This window comes from Macaca thibetana, chromosome 2 (assembly GCF_024542745.1).
Source record: "Macaca thibetana thibetana isolate TM-01 chromosome 2, ASM2454274v1, whole genome shotgun sequence".
Classification (NCBI taxonomy): domain Eukaryota; kingdom Metazoa; phylum Chordata; class Mammalia; order Primates; family Cercopithecidae; genus Macaca; species Macaca thibetana.
The window spans coordinates 29,700,944-29,720,474 of record NC_065579.1 but is presented as its reverse complement, the minus strand read 5'-3'; the positions used below and the strand labels follow the sequence as shown (position 1 = coordinate 29,720,474).

The following is a 19,531-nucleotide window of genomic DNA, read 5'->3' as shown; positions in this document are numbered from 1 at the left end:
ATTGGTATTACGGAATGCTGTGGTACTCAAGGTGTTTATGCAGCGCACTGTCAGACTTCCAGTGACAACGGAAAAGGGTTAAAAGCAGATGCATCTGAATTGTACTGTGGCAAACTGCCAGAAGGGTATCATCTTTAGCATAAATGATGACAAGGGTTACTTTAACAGGGCACCCAGGATCCACAATTAGTCCTACAATACTAATGCCTCTATAAGCTCTGTCCTCTGGACTCACAGAATCATACCAACTTCTGAAGATGTCTTAGTGCACACCAACCGTAGCTAAAAAAATCAAGATTTCCTACTGACACCAGAGAGGCCCTTCAAAGATTCTCTATTTGCTTGTTTCTGCTGAACAAAAGCCGGCAATCAAACAGCTATATCCTTCTACATGTGAGTCTTCACCAAAGCTTTAGCGAACTGTTCACAAGAGATTCTAGGTCTGACAAATAAACCCCTTTAGGTTTACTTAGAAAAACTCACAAACTCATTCGGAGGTACCAACAGGCTAGGCATGAAAAACAAGCCGCAGAGCTTGCCAATATTTTTGTCATTCATTCAGCTGTTTTATACCAGAGAGAGAACCCGTCAGGGATCAGAAGACAACTTGGGGAGACCACAGCAAAAATAGCAATATGCAAACTGGTGATTCCTTCCTTGGCTTGAAGGTATTTTGGCAAAATCGCCTAAACAAATAAAAGCATTCAATCCCTTTTTCTTAGTAGTGTTTTCTCATCTCAGCCATAATTTTCATCTAGCACCTGTCAGATAGAAACCATCCACATGAAAAATAAGATGAAAATGTTAATAAAAACCCACAAAAAGACTTTAGCAATTTTGTTATTTGGAGTATCTGAGACCCTCCTACAATTAAATTGCATTTTAAGAATACATCCAAAGCAAAACAAAACAAAACAAAACAAAAAAGCATTTGAGCAGGAAGTGAATTTACTGTACTTTCAGTTCTTCCTCCTCCTGTCCTGATATCTTCAAAGAGTTGGGTAAGTACAACAAAAACATACACATTGAATTTTCCTTTTGTAGGATGAAACAGATGTATTCTACAATACGCTTTTCCTTAGATCTATAAAACAACTGTGGGGTTTTCAAACTATTGAAATATATTGGATTTATTGTGGATTTTATTGATCATGTTTAGAGGTACCCTAAAATAATAAAGATGGCTATAAAGTGACAATAGTACCATCTAATTACAGACCTTCTAGCAAACTGTTGCGGTTACCCTCCCGTTCCCGGGAGTAATGCTGAACACAAGCCTTTTCTGAACTGTCTGATTATTCGTGCTAGTGTTTGGCGAGAGTTCCAACTACAGCAACTTCATAACCTTCCAGCATTTAAAGGGGAGAGCACTGGTCACTGCTGAATGCTAAAAATACCACATGATTTAAACCTGAAGGCAGTCTTAGAAGCTTTTGCTGAAGGTTTATGAGCCTGTGTAAACAGCACGTCTGCCATAAGGAGCAGTGAAGTCTGTAGAATCCTTGTCTAAAACTGTCCTGGCATTAAAGTTTGCTGTGCAAATATCACATAATACCAGAGACAGCTGAAATCTCCTATTTAGGAATTTATGGAACTTACATGTTTGCAGGCGTCAGAAAGTCTTTTTTATAGAGCCCCAGTGCTTCACAGTACAATATTAATGCACTCTGTTTGAAAAGCCGTAATAAATTATATTTTTAATGCTCTTACCCTGGCTTTCTTAAGATGCATACATTCTTGGCAAACAATCAATAAATAGGGTAATCATGAGTAGAGGCCAAAGAATTTGCTGAAGTGCTGTTTTTCCATTTTTAATAGATAAAGATCTAACAATACGGACTGCTGTGTCTGTTCATTTCAGGATCAATATATTCTTTGTTTTCGCCAAACCAAGGAAAAAATAAATGATTGTATGATAAATGTTATGCATCAAACACAATGAAATTCCTCTGCCTTCTAACTTTATCTACTTAATATTCTTGGTTGCTAAAATATAGCATTTTTATCCATTGCTTAGCAAATATAAGGAAAATCTGATTCCTACACATGTTACTCAGACACAAAATGAAGCTCCTTATGAGGCACATGCATTACACCCAGGGTAGGCACTGCTTTACAGGAACAACACTGTTAAACACAGTCAAAGTTGTTAAACTGCATCAATTTAATACTGGTAGAAAAGAGTCACACAGTTACACATCTTCCCCTTATAAACTTTCCTAAATTTGTTCTTTCTTCATCAAAAATACCCAATTAAAACAAAAATTAAAAACCAGGATCATCAGAATTTTTACTGCTAATGAATTTGCTCTTAAGAAAATAAGCCACAAAAAATAACATTACCAAACGTCTACATAAGATTTCCAAGATCTCTGAAACTGCCTTACAACTAAAAATCTTAGGAAGAAGCTGGAGTAGCTCTCAAACCACCTAAGTGTTTTATTCTTAATCAGGTTAGTTTAAAGCAACAGCCACCTACGATCCTCTACTGTAACACCTTTTGAATGGACCCTTGCGTAAACTAAAACCATTATATTTAATTCAGTCCTTATTATCCAAAATGTTCAATGATTCCAGTCTATAGTAAAACGCTCCATCCAAGCATGGAGCCTATACTTTCCAACATGATTGATACTAAGGACCCAGAATGTAACTAATTTAAGATCATAAAGAGAATAAAGGCAGGGTATACAAACCATGTTCTGCCACTCCTCCCCACCCCACCTCCCCCCAGTGTGGCCTTGTGTAGACAATAGGGCTTTCAGCTTTCCAGGATTTGGCTTGAAAGTATTTACCTTTCCTAAGGTTGGTTTTCATCAGATGGCCCGAGTGTTTTAAAGGCACTCCCTGCATTTTTGCACCTGTACTCCCAAGCCTTCCTCTTCCTAGCGGGCTCCCGTTCTGCTCCAGGCGGGCAATCTTGGCTGGTGGACCCTTCGGATCACTCACATTGTTAGACATTTCTGAATGTTCTTTCCCCTGAGTTGCCTCGTTCAAATGATCCATACTCAGTCACTGTCTAAAGATCACCTGCCAGAATTTAAAAAGAAGACATGTTATAATTGGGTGGGGACCTACGTGTATATATGTGTCCTATGTAAATGTTTTAGCTCTAGATATCTCTCCACAAATATAATGTATTGGTAAAATGGCCTATCTAGATATGATACAGATGTTACTATATTTCTAGATAATAGCCTTACATTCTTATTTAAATTAACAAAATGATCTGTGGAAACTGTACCAATACACACGAATAAAAAGGCAATTGGCCTATAAAAAAAACTAAGTGGGGAGAAATGGGCTTACTTTTAGAACAAGAATTATCACAAGTATAGCTAAAAAGAAAACAGCAAATTTTATTTATGTAGTCCCAATTTTTAACAATTAGAAACTCATTACAAAATCAGCAGAAACACTTTAATAAAGGATGGAAAGATGATCACAGTTCAAAATATTAGAAATCTAATGTATATGTTTATATGTGTATGTACATGTAATATACATATACATATATGTTTTATATGTATATGGATATAAATTCTGAGAAAAATCATACACAATCTCAAAAGAAGGTAACAAACATCTAACTGTTTTTTAAACTCCCCACTGGCTTTTATAAGTTAATGCACAGAAAAAGTTTTCCACTATCAAAGTTTCAAGAGTTATGTGACAGATCTAGTCAAGTCTTGGGTCAAACATGTGATTGGATCAGTTTACCCCTAAGGAAACAGGAAGAAGTGAAGGGTTTTCAAATATCCAATGTACTGATGCATTAAAACTCATGTGTTTTGTAGTATTTAGGTGTCCATTAGCAATAGAGGGCTGTTAACAATAAATATTTTTTAAAAATTTAGAATACACTTTGATATACACATTAGGTTGAAGTGCCAAGCTCAATTAAAACACACACACACACACACAAAAAACCTTGATGACACTGGTAAAACAAAATATCCAGTATTCAGAAACAACCTCAGCATGCAATGGCGTTAACATTGTAATTAACTTCAAAAAAATTAACAGATAATTATTTTCAGTTATATACTAGACATCAATTTTCACATCATTTATAGTAAAGTGATTAGATAATATAAAAGTCATTTTTAAAGCATAGTTTTAATTAGAATTGATAAGAACAGGTAAGTAGAATTATTTTATGAACTTTGATGGTATTTGAAATATTGAGCTTATGAAAATAAGGCATCATATTTAGGAAAACCAGAGAGAATAATTACCATTTTTCCTAGCTGTCTAGTAATTTGACATGGCTTGTTTTTGTTGTAAATTGTTACACTGAAGCTATTTAAATCTGGATTTGCTGAAAGCCAGTTTGTGTTAGCATGGCTTTTCTGTAAACATTTTTTTCTTCTGTTTAACCATAGCCTACTTCTTACCATATAATCAAGAAAAGGGGGGCAGTAATGTTAATCTGGAAGTTTAAAAGCAACCTTAAGAATGCCAATTGAAGAACTATAAAGTTTGAGAAAAATTAACGGCTATTTATCTTTGTACTCCAGAGTGGCACACTGAGAACTAAAGGTTTACCGTTGATCGAGGTCCCATCTGTTTTTGGTTATGAGGTTCATTAACAATAAATGTGCCTTTTTAAACCACTTTTTATCAAGATTACTCTTTTCCATTATATTAAACTGCAGTCTAAAGCCAAAATTAGAAAGCAATGATTATTAACTTATTCAAAACACTCTTTATAATGTTTCATGTGGATAATACAGAGCTGCTTTTTCTGAAATTGGTTGCCTCATCCTATAGAGCAGAAGATGAATTTTAAAACATATGATTTGAAAAGAAAAATGTTTAGCCCTTGGGGCAATTTAAGAGGAAAAAAAGGGAGGGGGTGTAGACAACAGCATCAAAGTTAATGCTATAAAACATATTAAGTAATCATGAAGCTTAACAACACTATAAACCGTACAGCAAATGAAAGTGATATGTTATAATTTAGTTAATGTATTGACAATCAAAGTATCATATAGGTCATGAAAAACTGTCCTTTGAATACCCACCTATAAGCATCTATTAAACACTAAGTCATGGTGTAAAAAGCTTCACATTACAAACCAAAATTAAATGCACATAAAACACCCAATTTACTCATTTAAACTCTATGCTCGGGCTAAAGTTCACCAAACCACAGTTTGGAATTGAAAAGAGCAATCTCCAACAGGCCTGCCTGGATGACAGCAGCAGGAACTAACTATGGTCTCAACAGATGCCAGGCTGAAGAGTTTGAGTTACACACGTTACAACCCATTTTAGTGTAATGTCTGGTTGCCACACAGAAAGCAAGCTACTTTCTGAAAATCCCATTTATCTGCCCATAAACTAAGACCATATATGATAATTACTTAATAAAACAGTGAACTCTAACAATTATTTCCTTTAAAAAGAAAGAAAAGCACGAAATTATAGTTTTTTAAGAACCGATTTTTTTGGCAAAGTGAGATCCTTTTCAATGAGTTTCTAGCTGGATCGCCTCCTTCGTCCCCACACAACCCCATAATCACATTTTAAGATTGTGCCCTTATCCATTCCATATGGCCGGCACGATCCAGGCCAAGCTTTCACTGTGACCTTTTAAAGAGACAAAGAAGCAAAGTACTATCTAGAAACAGAAACACTGCAGTTTTACTGAGTGAAATTAGCAAAACCGACCTGAAACTCACCACTTCAAAACTTGACAGCATATAAATAACAAAAACAAAGGAGATTTCCTTTGCAGACCGGGTTCTTGAAGAGAAGTTCAAGACTGATGTTTTCTATGTCCTTTTTTTTTTTAATTAAAAAAAAAAAAAAAAAAAGCAGCAGACCTGAAGGCGACTTCCCCTGAAATTGTATTATTTTTCCTTTCCCCTACCCCCGCCCCCCTAAGCGGGGGAAGGGCAGAAATAAACGTCTAGAAGAGTAGCCATGAGAAGGGGGTTAAAAAAAAAAAATCACAATTCGAAAACCAACATATATGCGTTTGTAAAATGTCTAACCTCAGAGAACGGGGTTTGCGATGGGGAGGAGGGGAGAGTGGGAAGCAGGGAGGAGGAAGAAGATAAAATTGATCTGACAAGTGATTCGTTGGGGGGAAATCGTAAAAACAAAGCAAAACCCGTTATGAGCTGTACACTATGATGGTGCTGGGGAAACGAGGTGGTGACTGAGGATTCCCCTAAAAAAAAAAAAAAAAAAAAAAAAAATCACTGCGGACAACGTCTCCAAAAAGGAAAAAAAAAAGGCCCTTCGCGTCTCTCACTCCCTCCTGCTCGCTCGGGTTCTTCGGTGTGAGGACTGAAAGTCTACTTCTGGCTGTCACTTGCAATATTATTCTCCAACAAACCCGAAGAACGCGCACTGGGAAGGCCACCTTGCCTCCCTTCCAATCACCCCCACCCCCCTCCCCAACAATCGTGACTAATATTAACAAACCTTAAACTTTTCCCCACAGCCTCGCACCCCCAACGAGGGCATCTAGCGGGGGACAGCGAGGGTGGGGGGCAGAGGGTCGCGAGAAAAGCCCCGGAAAGGCACTAAAATGCCACTTTTGATTCTGCCCTCGCTGACAACAGCCCCAAGGACCCTCTCCCTGCCCATTGACGCGGGGCTGTGAGCGTCTGGGATCCCAGCAAGTGAGGAAAGAAGAGGTTCGGGGGGAGGGGGAGGAGGAGAAAGATCAGAAGGCACCCCCAGCCACCTCCACCGCCTAGGCAGCGACAAACTCCCCGCCCCCTCCCCCCAAAAAGTCGCCAAGCTCTCACTCGTCCAGAGTCCGAGGTAAACAACGAGCACCACAATGGCACTAGGACTTGGGGGGGGAAGAAACCCAGAAACCCCAACAAAACTGATCAGGAGTTTCCTGAAATGAAAGAGGGGGGCGGGCAGCGTCCTCTGGAGTCGCCCTGGCTTTCGGCTGGGCCCCCAGGCAGGCTAGAGGGCGGCCGCGGCTGTTGTTGTTGTGACGAGGCCGGGTGTTGCTGGGTGGCACAGGGAGAGGTGTGTGTGTGTTTGTGTGTGTGTGCGTGAGTGTGAGCGCGAGTCCCCGGACGGGGCTGCTTCTCTCGCTCTCTCCCTCGCTCGCTCTCCCCCTCGCTGCCGTCTCTGCCCCCATTAAATTATTAGTTGACTCATCCCGGCCGCTGTCGCCGCCGCCGCCGTGCCCCGCTCGGCTCCGCGCGTCCGCCCGGGCTGCAGCCCTCTCCGCCGCTGCTCCTGCTGCTGCTGCCGCCGCCGCCGCCGCTGCCGCTGTGGGTGCCTCTTCTTCCTCCTCCTCATTTTAATACAAAATCACCCCGCTCGCAGCCCCAGCCCCGAGCACGCAGCCTCCTCCCGGCCGCCCGCCGCCGCCCGGAGCCTTCCCCAGCGGGGCCGGCTCATCCGCCGCGTCCGGGGAACGGGAGCGAGCGAGAAAGTGGCGGCGGCGGCGGCGGCGGAGGAGGGGGGAGGAGAGGAGGAAGGGGGTGCGGAGCCGAGGAGGAAGGCGGCGTGGGGGGGCAGGGTGCACGGAGCGGGCGGAAAAGGGATGGGGATTAAAACCCGGGCTGGAGGGCCGGGATTGGGGGAGGGGGCGGGGGCGGCGAGTTAAAAAGCCGAAAGACAAGTAACTAGTGAATGAGTGAGGGAAGGTGGGGGGAGCGCACGATTTCCGGCCCTGGGCGCGCAAGAATTTGTAATGAGCTTGATTAGAGTGAGGCGGCCCGACATTTATTACACACAATACCCAGAATAACAGGGCGCTGCGCGAGGGCTAGCGCCGGCCGCCGCCAGACGCGCCAGGGAGGGCGCAGAGGGGAGGAGGAAAGGGGAGGAGGAGAGGGGGCTTCCCTGGCAGCGTCCGCCGGAGCGGGGAGGGGAGCGCGCGACGCGCGGGCGGCAGGGGCAGGTGTGTGAGTGGGAGCGAGGAGGGAGGAGGGGCAGGACGGGCACGGGGGGCGGGGGGAAGGAAAATGACGGGGAGGAGGGGGCGAGGGCCAGGGGAGAAAACTAACCAGCCACCCACACGCCACAAAAGCCACAAAAAGGAGTACGCCTGGAGCGTCGCAGAGGGACAGGCGGGGTGGGCGGACAGGGGGACGCAGCGGCCCCGCAGGAGAAGGGCGCGGGTACGCAGGTGACAGGCGCTGAGGACTGAGGTAGGGAGACATCAGGAAGTGGCTGGAGGGGTACAGACGGAAGGCAGATCTCTCCGGAGAAGCGCGGAGGGTGCAGAAACATTTGTAGAGCAGTAAAGGCCAGGAGCCTCGAAACGCTCCGAGTGTTTATCCTCTAAGGAGGGTGGTCCTTAAACTATGAAGAGCCAACATTAGAAAGAACTGAGTAAGAGCTTTCTGTACTAGTCAGACGTTGGTTCAAATCGCCCTCACCTCTGAGCCACAGAATACTTTGGAAGAAGAAATACGTGGCCGAGTTTAACAAAATTTGGGTCACTTGAAAGAGACCTGACTTGTTATTATAAAGGAAAAGATGCTATCATTCTTCAAATAATTTACCCTGGGCAAAAAAGGAAAGTTTGGGTTGGTAAATACATCTGTTGTAGCAATAAACACTTCTGCTGTAATCTAGGATAGGTTACCCAGTTAGATAAATGGTCATTACCACATAAGTACGATCGTCTTATTTAGACAATCTATTAAATATAGTTCATGTAAAAATAATGTTATAATCTAACCCAAAATAGAAATGCATCATTTATCGCTTAGGTTTTAGTTCTAGCACTTTAGCACCCTGAAGGCAGTTAATCATTAAACAACAAAAATAAGAATTATTTTTCAGAATATGCTGGTAGGGAAAAGAGAAAAATTAGTCAGATAAATATTTTGTTACACATAAAAAAGCAACAAGTTAGCACAAGTACTGAGATAAGAGGGAAACATGCAAATTAAGCTCTGTAAAGCCACCAATACACTGAAGGCACACTGTTTACATTACAAATCTAAAGAAAAGCCAAAAGATAGAGCAGAAAAGTGTAGGAAATGATGACCTCCTGGGGGAGAGTAAGTTTAGGAGAAACACAATGAAAATATACCACTCTAATAGCACCCAAGTTTCACCCACAAACCAGAAAGGTTAGTCAAAATCTGGGAAGGCAACCATGAATCTTGGCACACAAACCCAAGCCTTGAGCAAAAGAATGAACTATCAAATAAAACAGAAAACACAGCATCAAAAATAGGAAAAGAAATTTAAGGCAAATTTTTAGTAAAAAGCCCAAATGATAGTAAATTTTTAAAAGTTAAAATGTGGGGAAATCTGAAGGAAGATATGTTAGCTAAAGTATAAGAAATGAGAAAGCTGTTGGGCAAAATAAAATTTAAACTAAGAGAAAACACCACTAAATAGAGATCACTGGAAATATCAATATTAAGATAGACTGAAATAAAATATTGTAAATATGCTATTACATCATTTTACAGAAATAAATAAGACAAAATGCCATCTGATTGCCTTACCCTCCTGATGACCTGGTCAATGCTAATATAATATGGGAATTAATACAGCAATCCTTAAATTTGAATAGCACCTTTTATCTAGGAGTCACAGATCTATTGATAAACACAAAACATGGAAGTATGTAATAAGGACTGACATGGCCTTGGAAAATGATAAAAAGAACAAATGAGCATAAAGGCATCTAATATTGACTATATTATAATGAATAACAATATAGCACAATAAACTTTCCCTCAAGCACATTTTTTATTCCCTAACTATAAGAAATGACATAAGTAAAATGGCACATAGAGGTTTATGTACTAGTGGTATACATCACTGATGAAATGAATTACTATATATTAACTATCCTTTAGAATATTTCATTATAAGCCACTGAGTATTGGTCAGTGTAAAGCCAGATTAAAAATAAAGAACAAAAAAAGAAAGAAATTTGTCTTAGTCTGTTTTCTGTTCCTTATAACAGAATACCTGAAATTGGGCAATTTATAAAGGAAATGAATTTATTTCTTACACTGTGGAGGCCGAGAAATTCCAGGTGGAGGGGCCTCATCTGGTGAGGGCCTTCTTCCTTGTGGGAGTTCTCTGCAGAGTCCCGTGTGGCACTGGATATTACATGGCAAGGGGCCTGAGTATGCTAGCTCAGGGCTCTCTTCCTTTTCTTACAAAGCCACCAGTCCCACTCCCATGATAACCCATTAATCCATTAACCCATTAATCCACGAATGGATTAATCCATTCACAAGAGCAAAGCCCACATGATCCAAACACCTCTTAAAGGCCCCACCTCTCAATATTGCCACATTGGGGATTAAATTTCAACATGAGTTTTGGAGAGGACAAGTATTCAAATCATAGCAATAATTAAGAAAATACCACCTTCCTAGGCATATGTGAACATAAACTATCACAGTGGGAGGAAAAAACATCAACACAGGGATCTTATATTAAGCAATTATGATGCAAGAAAGTATTGAAAAAAGTTAAAATAAACGTTATAAATCTGGCCATCAAAATAGAAAACCTCAAGAACATAAAATATTGCAATTCAAATACATGAACTATTTAACATGTGGATGCACATTTAAAATAGAGTGCATCAATTTTCTATCACATGAGAAGGCATTATCCTGGCTACACACAAAATTTTTAAAAACTTAATGAAAGGACTACTGCATGTTTCAGATGGCAATGTATTAAGATAAATATGCAGGCAGATATCCGAATGCATTAAAACACATTCAGAGTTCTGAATAGCACATACATTTGTAATAAACAGAAAAAACATTTAGAATTCGAATGCTTTTAAGATATAGCAACTCCGCCAGTGGCTGTGTTAGCAAAGCAATGCTTACCACCATAACACTTTCTAAGGACATGGTTTTTTTCTTTTTTTTTTCATCTTTTTAAATTCAAATACAGTTGGCTATCTCTACACTTTTAAAGCAGCACAATTTATGTAGCATATTGCTCTTTTTGTCGTGTCAACTCTTTGTTTTTTGGCTTTAGCTGCAGGTGGTGTTTTCCATATATGAATTTCTGGGAATATGGTCTATGTTGGCCATATAAGGATGTGTATCTGAGCCATATGTTTTGCTGTCATGTGTCTCATTTTGTCTGTCTGGGATGTCAGGACAGATTTCTGCATCGTTTCCTGAATGGACCAAATACCAATTTGAAAGAGCAGGGAGGAAAAAGCTGGGGCTGCAGCCCAAACAACTTTGTCAAAATATATATTGGAGAAGAAATGCAATATCCTGTAAACATTGCACCCTTCTTCTCACATATTATCTGTGACCGACATCATTACAACTGCATAGTTTGGGAAAAATCTACTTGTTCAAGTTCAGAAGTTTGCAGTATGTGTGTGCACACAGCTTAATCAGATTAAGATCCTACGTCTTAAACAGATCCCACTTCTTTGGAGGTCATGGCATGGCACATGCTAGCTGCCCTACTCTGAGAGCTGTGCCTCCTGCAGCCAACCTGACCCAGCCTTGAACTTGGGGAAAGGAAGCTGCCTCATGCTTTTCTTGTCTAGTTAATAATTAGAACCCTGATTAAACTTACTGAGTAATTATGCAAGAAGTTCTGGCCCCCATTATATACCCTCACAGAATCTTGTATCTCTCCTTTGAAACAGTCATCACAGTCTTAATTAATTAACAATTTGGGTAATTACTGGCTTAATAAATGTCTCCGTTACTAGACTGTAAGCCCTATGAGAGCAGAGACTGGGTGTCTTGCTCGCTGCCATATTACTAGGAATTTGGACAGTGTCCTTGCAATATTTATTTTATAAATGAATAAATGGCAACAAAAGCTCACAGTGTCACTTGCAACCAATTTCCACTACAAATTGCAGTGACAATTTTTTATAGAGATTGTAGGAAGAGGGAACATCGAAGAAGGTGGCTATATCCTTTAAATTTGAATTAATTTAAATAACATTTATAATTTAATTCCTCATTCACATTTCAGGTGCTCAATAGCCCCATGTGACTAATACTCTAAGTGGACAGTGTAGATTATAGAACTTCCCCATTGCAGAAAGTTCCACTGGACACTGCTTACCCTAGAGAACTCCTTTAAAAGACAACTAAGGGAATCCAAGACCTGGCCACGAGGAGTCTTAGAGGTGCTAAATGGCTTTCAGACATTCCAATGACGTCTGAATCAAGATAATTTTCCATTTTAGAATTAGCCTGTAGATCTGTAAAGTTGCATGAAATGAGGCCCGTATACTGCTAAACACAAATTTAAGAACTTTCTAGACATGTCTGTACTTGAAAGGGTTCTGTAATACATTTTAAATAATGTGTTTACTCCAAAAGCTGCTTTCCATGAACATTTAAATATCTCATAGGTGAAGTTAGAAACCACAGTCATTCCCACCCTTAACCCTGTACCTACATTATATAAGCATAGCTACCCTTAGAAATGGCTCTTTTGGAAGCATTAATGTAGATACCTACTAGAACTGGGAGGGCATCCAGATAACAAATAATGATGCTCTGCAGAGAATGATGGCAAAAAGCTTCAAAATGTTGCAGGGGAGTTAAAGGAGTGATGATAATGAACTCTAAATATAGGGTTTAAGGATTTTTTGGTTTTGTTTTCTTCCCCTAAGAAGTTGGGTTTCAGTTTTAGCTAGACTGATAGCGATCAAAAGTTGTTTCCTAATTACTTGGCATAGATGTAAATACAGAGTAGTAATTCATGATACAGTTTTAATAGACAAAGGTCATTATAGTTGAGGGGGAAAAAAACCAATGTTTATGTTTGTTTTAGGAGATCTGGAGAGGGAAAATGAGCAGCCATTGCAGCTGGCTTCTGGAAACTGACAGGATATCTGGGCCTTTTACTCAGAAATAATACTGTTTTATTGGGAACTTTATTAGAAAAAAAAAAATTAGCTACCTTTCCTTCCATGGATGTCAGTATGGATCACTTATTTGACAAGGCACAATGGTAATAATGCCATCAAAACTGGTAGCTTTATCTAGACCCAGATCCAAAATCGAGTAAGAAGAAGGAAGCATTCTTGAAATTGCCCTAGAGTCCACAAAGATGCCTCATTTTTTTCCTATAGCTCGTGGAGTACCCTTCCCGACCCTTCTCACTTGAGGACCTCATTTCTGCTCTCTCCTTTAACGTGCGACTTGATTTCCCCTTTTCAGTCTGAAGCCTTCTCCAGCTGTTAGTTATTTCCTTCTCCGTGCTCCATCACACTGCCTGTCCTGAATGCAATGTGACATTTCATATCTCTCTCTATGTCTGCCTCTCCAAACTGCAAGACTCTAAGCATCTTTAAGGTTTACATATGTATATTTCTCTGGATTCTCTTTGACAATCTTAGGAAGTAAAACCAGGTACTGGGGTCACAATCCAGATGTCCAGGCTAAACCCCACTGCAATTAAATCAGAATGGCTGAGGATGAGGAGAAGACATTCAGTTTTTTAAAGCTCTCAAGGTGATTCTGATGTACAGCCAGGTTTGGCATCTACCAGGTTAGGTGATGTTTTGGAGATAAAGAATCAAATATGCCTGCCAGGACATCTCTGAGGTGGTTTTTAACTCACTCCTGGAGTCACTTGGAAAAGCTAAAGCCGTTGTAGGAACCAGCAGTAGACCAAAATTTGAGAAATGTATGTGTGGGCAAGCTACTTGTTTCACATTTCTAAAAAGGCAATAAAAGTGGGGTCAGGAAGCTATTGGATCATTGATTTGGCAAATAAATACATGCTATTTGAGGAACCATAATAAACTAGCATTTGGACACTTGTTTGAGATTTACTGGGGTGCCAGAAATCCTGTGCAGGTATGTGATTTATCATCATAGACATAAGTGACTAACCACAAAATTATACATGGAAGTACAGTTCTCAAACCAGTCTATTATTTACTGGAGCCAGAACCATCCAAGTTTCCTCTAATTCTTTTTTCAATATAAGATGATTTTTCTCCCAGACAACTGTTCAACCTTGAGTGGGCTTCTCTTTGAAGGGCTGAAAACTGTTCAACTTATTTCCAGACTGTCACTGCGCTTGAACAGAACCAAAGTATTTAGATTGTCCATGTCAAGGAGCCAACTGCAAAGCATCCTAGACCTAGCTGCTGTGCCTTTAATATTCTCAGAAAGCTCGAGGTAAAATCCTCCAATATTTAATTCCAGTGAAATCAAACAGCAACTGTTCCCAATCAACTTTTAACCAAGATGTACATATCAACCAAATTTCCTTAGTTGATGTGAATGTTATTTCTAATCTTTCCTAGCTTAATTGGAGGGAGAAAGAATTTGAGGTTACAATGGTCCTGAATCCTTGTCCAGGTCATTTTTGTGGCAATATCAGCCAAAGGCAATATTTGATATTGTACTGCTATGCCCACCACCATAAGGCACTGGACGAGGCATTGTCCATTGGGAAGGAAAGCCACCATCAGCAACAAATGCTTCACACCTGGACAATAATTAAATACTACTATAACACTTGAAATTTGTTGAAGTGAAGGAGAAATTATATTCAAAACTAAAGCACATTGTATTTGGGCTGATAGAAAAAGAGTTGGAAACAAACTGTGGTGATGGTTGCACAACGGTGTGAATGTAATTAATGGCACTGAATTGTACACCTAGAAATAGTCAAAATGACATATTTTGTTATATATATATATAACCACATAAACACTTTCAGAAAAACACAAAAGCAAAACAATATTTCGTGTATGCCTAACATTGGCAGATATATTTCCAGTATTTCCAATATCATGAAAATATCATGCCAAGCCTCAGAGAAACAATGAGCTATATCACATTGAACAATCCCATCCCCACCCCCAATCTTACATTGCTTTGTCCTTACCTGCTAACAGCTACAGTCCAGTCTATGCTACATAATTAATATGATGAATACCTGACCCAACGATAATTAACATGGATTGGTAATTAGAGACCAAGATCCCGCCCACTTTGAGGTTCCTTCAGTGTAAGAAAATGGTTCTCTTTTAAGGTTTTATTCAATACAATATCTTAGCCAAAAAAAGAGAAAGGAGCATAGACAAAAACAAACAAGAGTTCCTTAAGTCCAAAAAATTCTTTTGGAATGTTTTTCAAAACAGTAAAAATTAACTATATGCATGAAATAGATTTTGTCAGTTAAACAGTACTTTGAGTGTCATGCTCATGTATGCAGCACAGCTGCAATTGTAACAATTGTATAAAGTACTAATTTATAAATTGTCTACATATAAGGACTTTAGATTCTACTTTTTTAATAAAACAACATTTTGTTTAAAAAAAGGTTTTCAAATTTAATCGGGTCACTTTTTTAGTGACAGTAATAAGGATGAAAGTATTTCTACATATAATAATTTGAAATATCTTTTCCTACACTGTTCCACAGTTTTTATATCATCTATTCCTACTGATTTTATATTAAGAACTCTTGCATTGATGGAGTTTTTAATGATTTGGAAATTCGTGTGTAAATCATTTTATTGAAGTTCATATCTATATTTTTCTTATATGCATAATTAAGGGATGCTAATATAGTGAAACCAACTTACAAAGATGTATTTATTATGTGTAAAAGCATTAAATACAATACTAAAAAACAGCTTCACAGTATAGCTATAGTTAAAGCATATCCAGTTACCTATCTTGTAGGTGCCTTTTTCTTTATTAATGTGTTCATTTAAAAATTTATTAGATAACTAGCATGGACTATACATGGACATTTTGAGCCAATATGAAGCAAAAAGTTGACAAATAATGCCACAGTAGAACTTTAAATAAAGAACTAGAGAGCCTTGAGGCTGTTTTTTAATCATTTATTTTTATTTATTTTGCAAAGACTTTTCATTTGTATTATTTAATACATAAATACACTTGGGAGAGAAACAAATAACACATTATGAAAAATTTTGATGGGAACCAGCTTTCTGTTTTGAGACTAGACCACTTTAAAGGTCAATATCCACTGTTCTTCTATTACTTCTACAGTTGAAGAAACACTACATATTCACATTATATTTAATAAAAATTAACCTTTTTTCTCTTCTTTGAGGTAACAAGGCTCTCAAAAATAACTTTTTAGTTTGTTTTGCACAAAGGGGTTTTGTCACTAAAAATTTACAACACTGCAACCAAGTGTAAATGTATCTTTAAGGTTAGCATATGCCGCAGTTTAGGATGTAAAACCAAATCTTGTGGCATTCTCAATAGGTTTGAAAAATCCAATTGTTTGGCCAACATCCAAGTGTGAATAAGTATATATATATATGTATAAAATATACACATAGCATAATATTTTTATATGTATACAGATAATATTTGCATGTCATACAAGAGAGTATTTCACAATTTAAAACTAGTCTACCACAGTTTTCATCAGAAAGCCTTTAGAACTCAGAGTTAGTATAATACCCCTATTATTAAGTAACTCCCAAAAACAGGAGCATAAATGGCATAGTGGGAAAAGTAGTGGAGAAAAGATAGAGAAACTAGATTTGGGTCTTGCTTCTTACTCTACTCACTAGCTGAGTGATCCTTCATTAGTTAAGCAGGATCAGGTTTCGTATCTATAAAATGAATGGATAGAGTCTGATAACCTTTAAGACCACATAAAAAATCTTTCTTTAATTTAAAAAATTAAGTTCACTTGAAAGAGAAAATACAAATATAACTAAATTTCTCACATGCTATGTTGGATGTTTATCTCTATATAAGAGACAGGTGTCAAACAAACAAATAAAAAAAAAAAACCGCTAAGGCAAAGAGAAACTTTAACTCACCAGATTCCATCTGTTACATTTGAATTCATGCATAATTGATTATCCATGACTGGTAAATTCTTTTCTCACTAGCCGACCACAATTTTCTAAACGTTGTGTATTAAATCACTACTAAAGTAGACTGCATTTCAGAAACGGCATGGGGCAGAATAAGAATATTTTAAATGAAAAATTACATGCCGGTTAGTAATAATACAGCTGACCTATGTTTAAGGGAGAGAAATTTTAATCATGTGCATATTAAATATTAATAACCTATTCTGTTATTGTTATAATACGGTTAAGTAGGCTTCTCCATGCTTAAAGAAAGAGGGAGAAGTAGGAATGCATAATGGTGCAAAAAGATACAGAGACAGGAGACAGACATAAGGAAAATGTGTCAACAATAAACAAGAGGAAATGAGAAAGAAGGAAAAGATGAAGGTGGAAACTAATCTCTATGTGTCATTATGACTGCCAGAGTACTGGCAAAGATGCAGCATCCTTTTATTTCAATTTTAATCATTTCTGAATTTTAATACCCGGCTCCTTTTGTAATTCTCCTGGCATTCCCCATATGCCTCCATCCCAGCCAAAACACCAGTGTAAATTAAATGGCAGGCAACCACACCATTGATGTAGCCTCCCCAAAGAACCTACCAGGTGACCAAAAGCAAAAAAGGTATGTCTACCTTATGTCCCTGAGGACCTCTAGCCAATTAACTGGCTGAATGTTTTCTACTTTTTTTTAATGTTGAAAAGAAGGACAGTAGTTAGGTAATCTACAGATAGAGAATCATTAAAAAAAAAAAGCAAGCCAGTAGTAATACAATAATCAGTGACCATCAGGGCCTGGAAAAATGAGTTTGCTCTCATTGGCACTAAGGAGCATCACATGATTATTTAATTACAGCTCTAATTTTTGTCTCGTGGATGGCAACATATCAACAATTAATAGGGCAAATAGAGGAGACTGTGTTTTTAAAGAGACAGAATGTGCATGATAATGTAATAGGTCACACAGCAGTGCACCACTTAAGAAACTGTCTTTTGTGTAACTAAATAGGACTGTCTTACAAGCAGCCCCACTCATATTTTAAAATGAAAATAAATTTTAAAAGGAAGTGTCTTTTTTGGATAACTTTCATAGAATGCCTAGAACTTTTCAGAATATTTTAGATGCAGCTAACACAACCCTACTGCAATTTCAGAACTAGTTTTAAGGAATGGAGTAAAATATTCATATATAAACACCCCAAATCTTAGAATACTTTTCAAACAATGTATTTAAGCTGCAATGAAAAATACCTCTTTATGCAATAATTACAGTAGCATTTATTCAATGGGAGCTTGAAAAAAATCATTATTGTAGGAAAGAACAGATAGAAGGTCAATCAGCCTTGAGGCACTAGTCCATAGTATTTTTGGTTCTGGAATATCAGAAGGATGGCTACTTGGTGGCTCAAATTGCAAGGAATTCAGGAGAGTGCTCCGTTTGACTCCAGTATTGTTTGTTACCACAACCAAACACCAAAGAATGAAGCTGAGCAGGGATACTTAACCTAATACTGAAGGTCAGACAATGAGGATAGAACAGAGACCCAGGTGCTACTACAAAAAAAAAAAAAAAAAAAAAAAAAAAACATCCAATTATCCAGAAAATGAGGCATATGCAGATTAAGTGTTCAGATAACCCCAGTAAAAACAGAAAATTAGAAAGAAAAGTCTCTTCGCCAATTAATCTTTATCGGCACAAGCTACATTTTATATTTTATTTTTAATTTAGCAATTCTTTAATGAGTGCTCAATATGTACAAGGCACAGAATGCTAACTATGAACTTTCTGTTTTATATAACACAGACGTACCTTATTACTTACTTTTTGTAGTTTAATACTTACAGAAATATACAGCAGCTTCTACAAACTTCAGAAAGTGGGAATACTAGTGCGTTTTTAAGAGGCATATTACGAGGTTACGAGATCTACAAATTCAAATCAACCAAGATAATTCAAATAGTTAAGCAATTTGATAGAATTGTCTAAGTAAGGCTAAGTCTAGCTTTAAATCCCTCTAGTTTCAGTCACCCATTGTTTTGTCATGCCGGAAGCCATAGTGAAAATCCAGGTTTGAGATTTAGACAATGAAATAATCTTAGAACTACCTCTGTGATTAACTGCTGAAATGTATGTAAAACATTAGATTATATAGAGTTGGAAGTAATCACAATTTGGCTAAAGAAAAAGTGACTAAAATTATAACACAAAAAGAAATATTAAGAGGAGCAAAATCAATTGAATAAGCTTTTAATGGATTATGTTGGCCAAAGTCATAAAAAAAACAGAAAACGTGGCTATCTCAGAATACAATTTGGAAAAACTAAAACCACTGAGGGGCAATAATTTCTAATGACACTGGCAAAAACTATCAGGTCAACACTATAGAAAGAAAAAAAAAAAGTAGAAAAATTTTATAACCCAGTGAAAAGTTTTAAAATTAAGTTGCTTTAATAGAAAACCTTTCATAATTCTGAACCAAAACCCTGACTCATACATTCTAAAAGAATTTTTTTAAAGAATCAAGCAAGCAGCCGCTTGTATGTTAAGGGTATACATCATTCTTTTTTAACATGGTTGTTAATATATAGTTAACATGCCTCAGAAAAGGCTGTAATTAACTGTCTACTCCTCTAATAACACTAATAAGCATACAGTATTATTAAAATACAGTGATTTTATACAAGCTGTCATTGTTAAACTTTTAAGATAATGTTCTAAATTGTTTCTGAGTCCTCTTAAACCAC

General features: G+C 38.1%; 1 protein-coding gene and 1 long non-coding RNA gene across 9 annotated transcripts in view; one reads left to right on the top strand and one right to left on the bottom strand.

Annotated features, from left to right (window-relative positions):
* Positions 1 to 19,531, top strand: part of LOC126948115 (uncharacterized) — a 246,064-nt gene that overhangs the window by 48,758 nt on the left and 177,775 nt on the right. The gene's annotated exons all lie outside the window — the stretch shown is intronic.
* Positions 1 to 19,531, bottom strand: part of SATB1 (SATB homeobox 1) — a 99,406-nt gene that overhangs the window by 72,691 nt on the left and 7,184 nt on the right. For 5 of the 8 annotated variants that reach the window (XM_050779536.1, XM_050779534.1, XM_050779540.1 and 2 more), the window contains one exon: positions 2,796 to 3,030. In XM_050779536.1, coding sequence (XP_050635493.1) covers positions 2,796 to 3,006 — 211 coding nt within the window. In that variant the 5' untranslated portion in view covers positions 3,007 to 3,030. Of the gene's footprint in view, positions 1 to 2,795; positions 3,031 to 5,687; positions 7,456 to 18,629; positions 18,713 to 19,531 lie in introns of those variants that run through there. The other 3 variants (XM_050779533.1, XM_050779539.1, XM_050779535.1) reach the window with 2 other exon arrangements.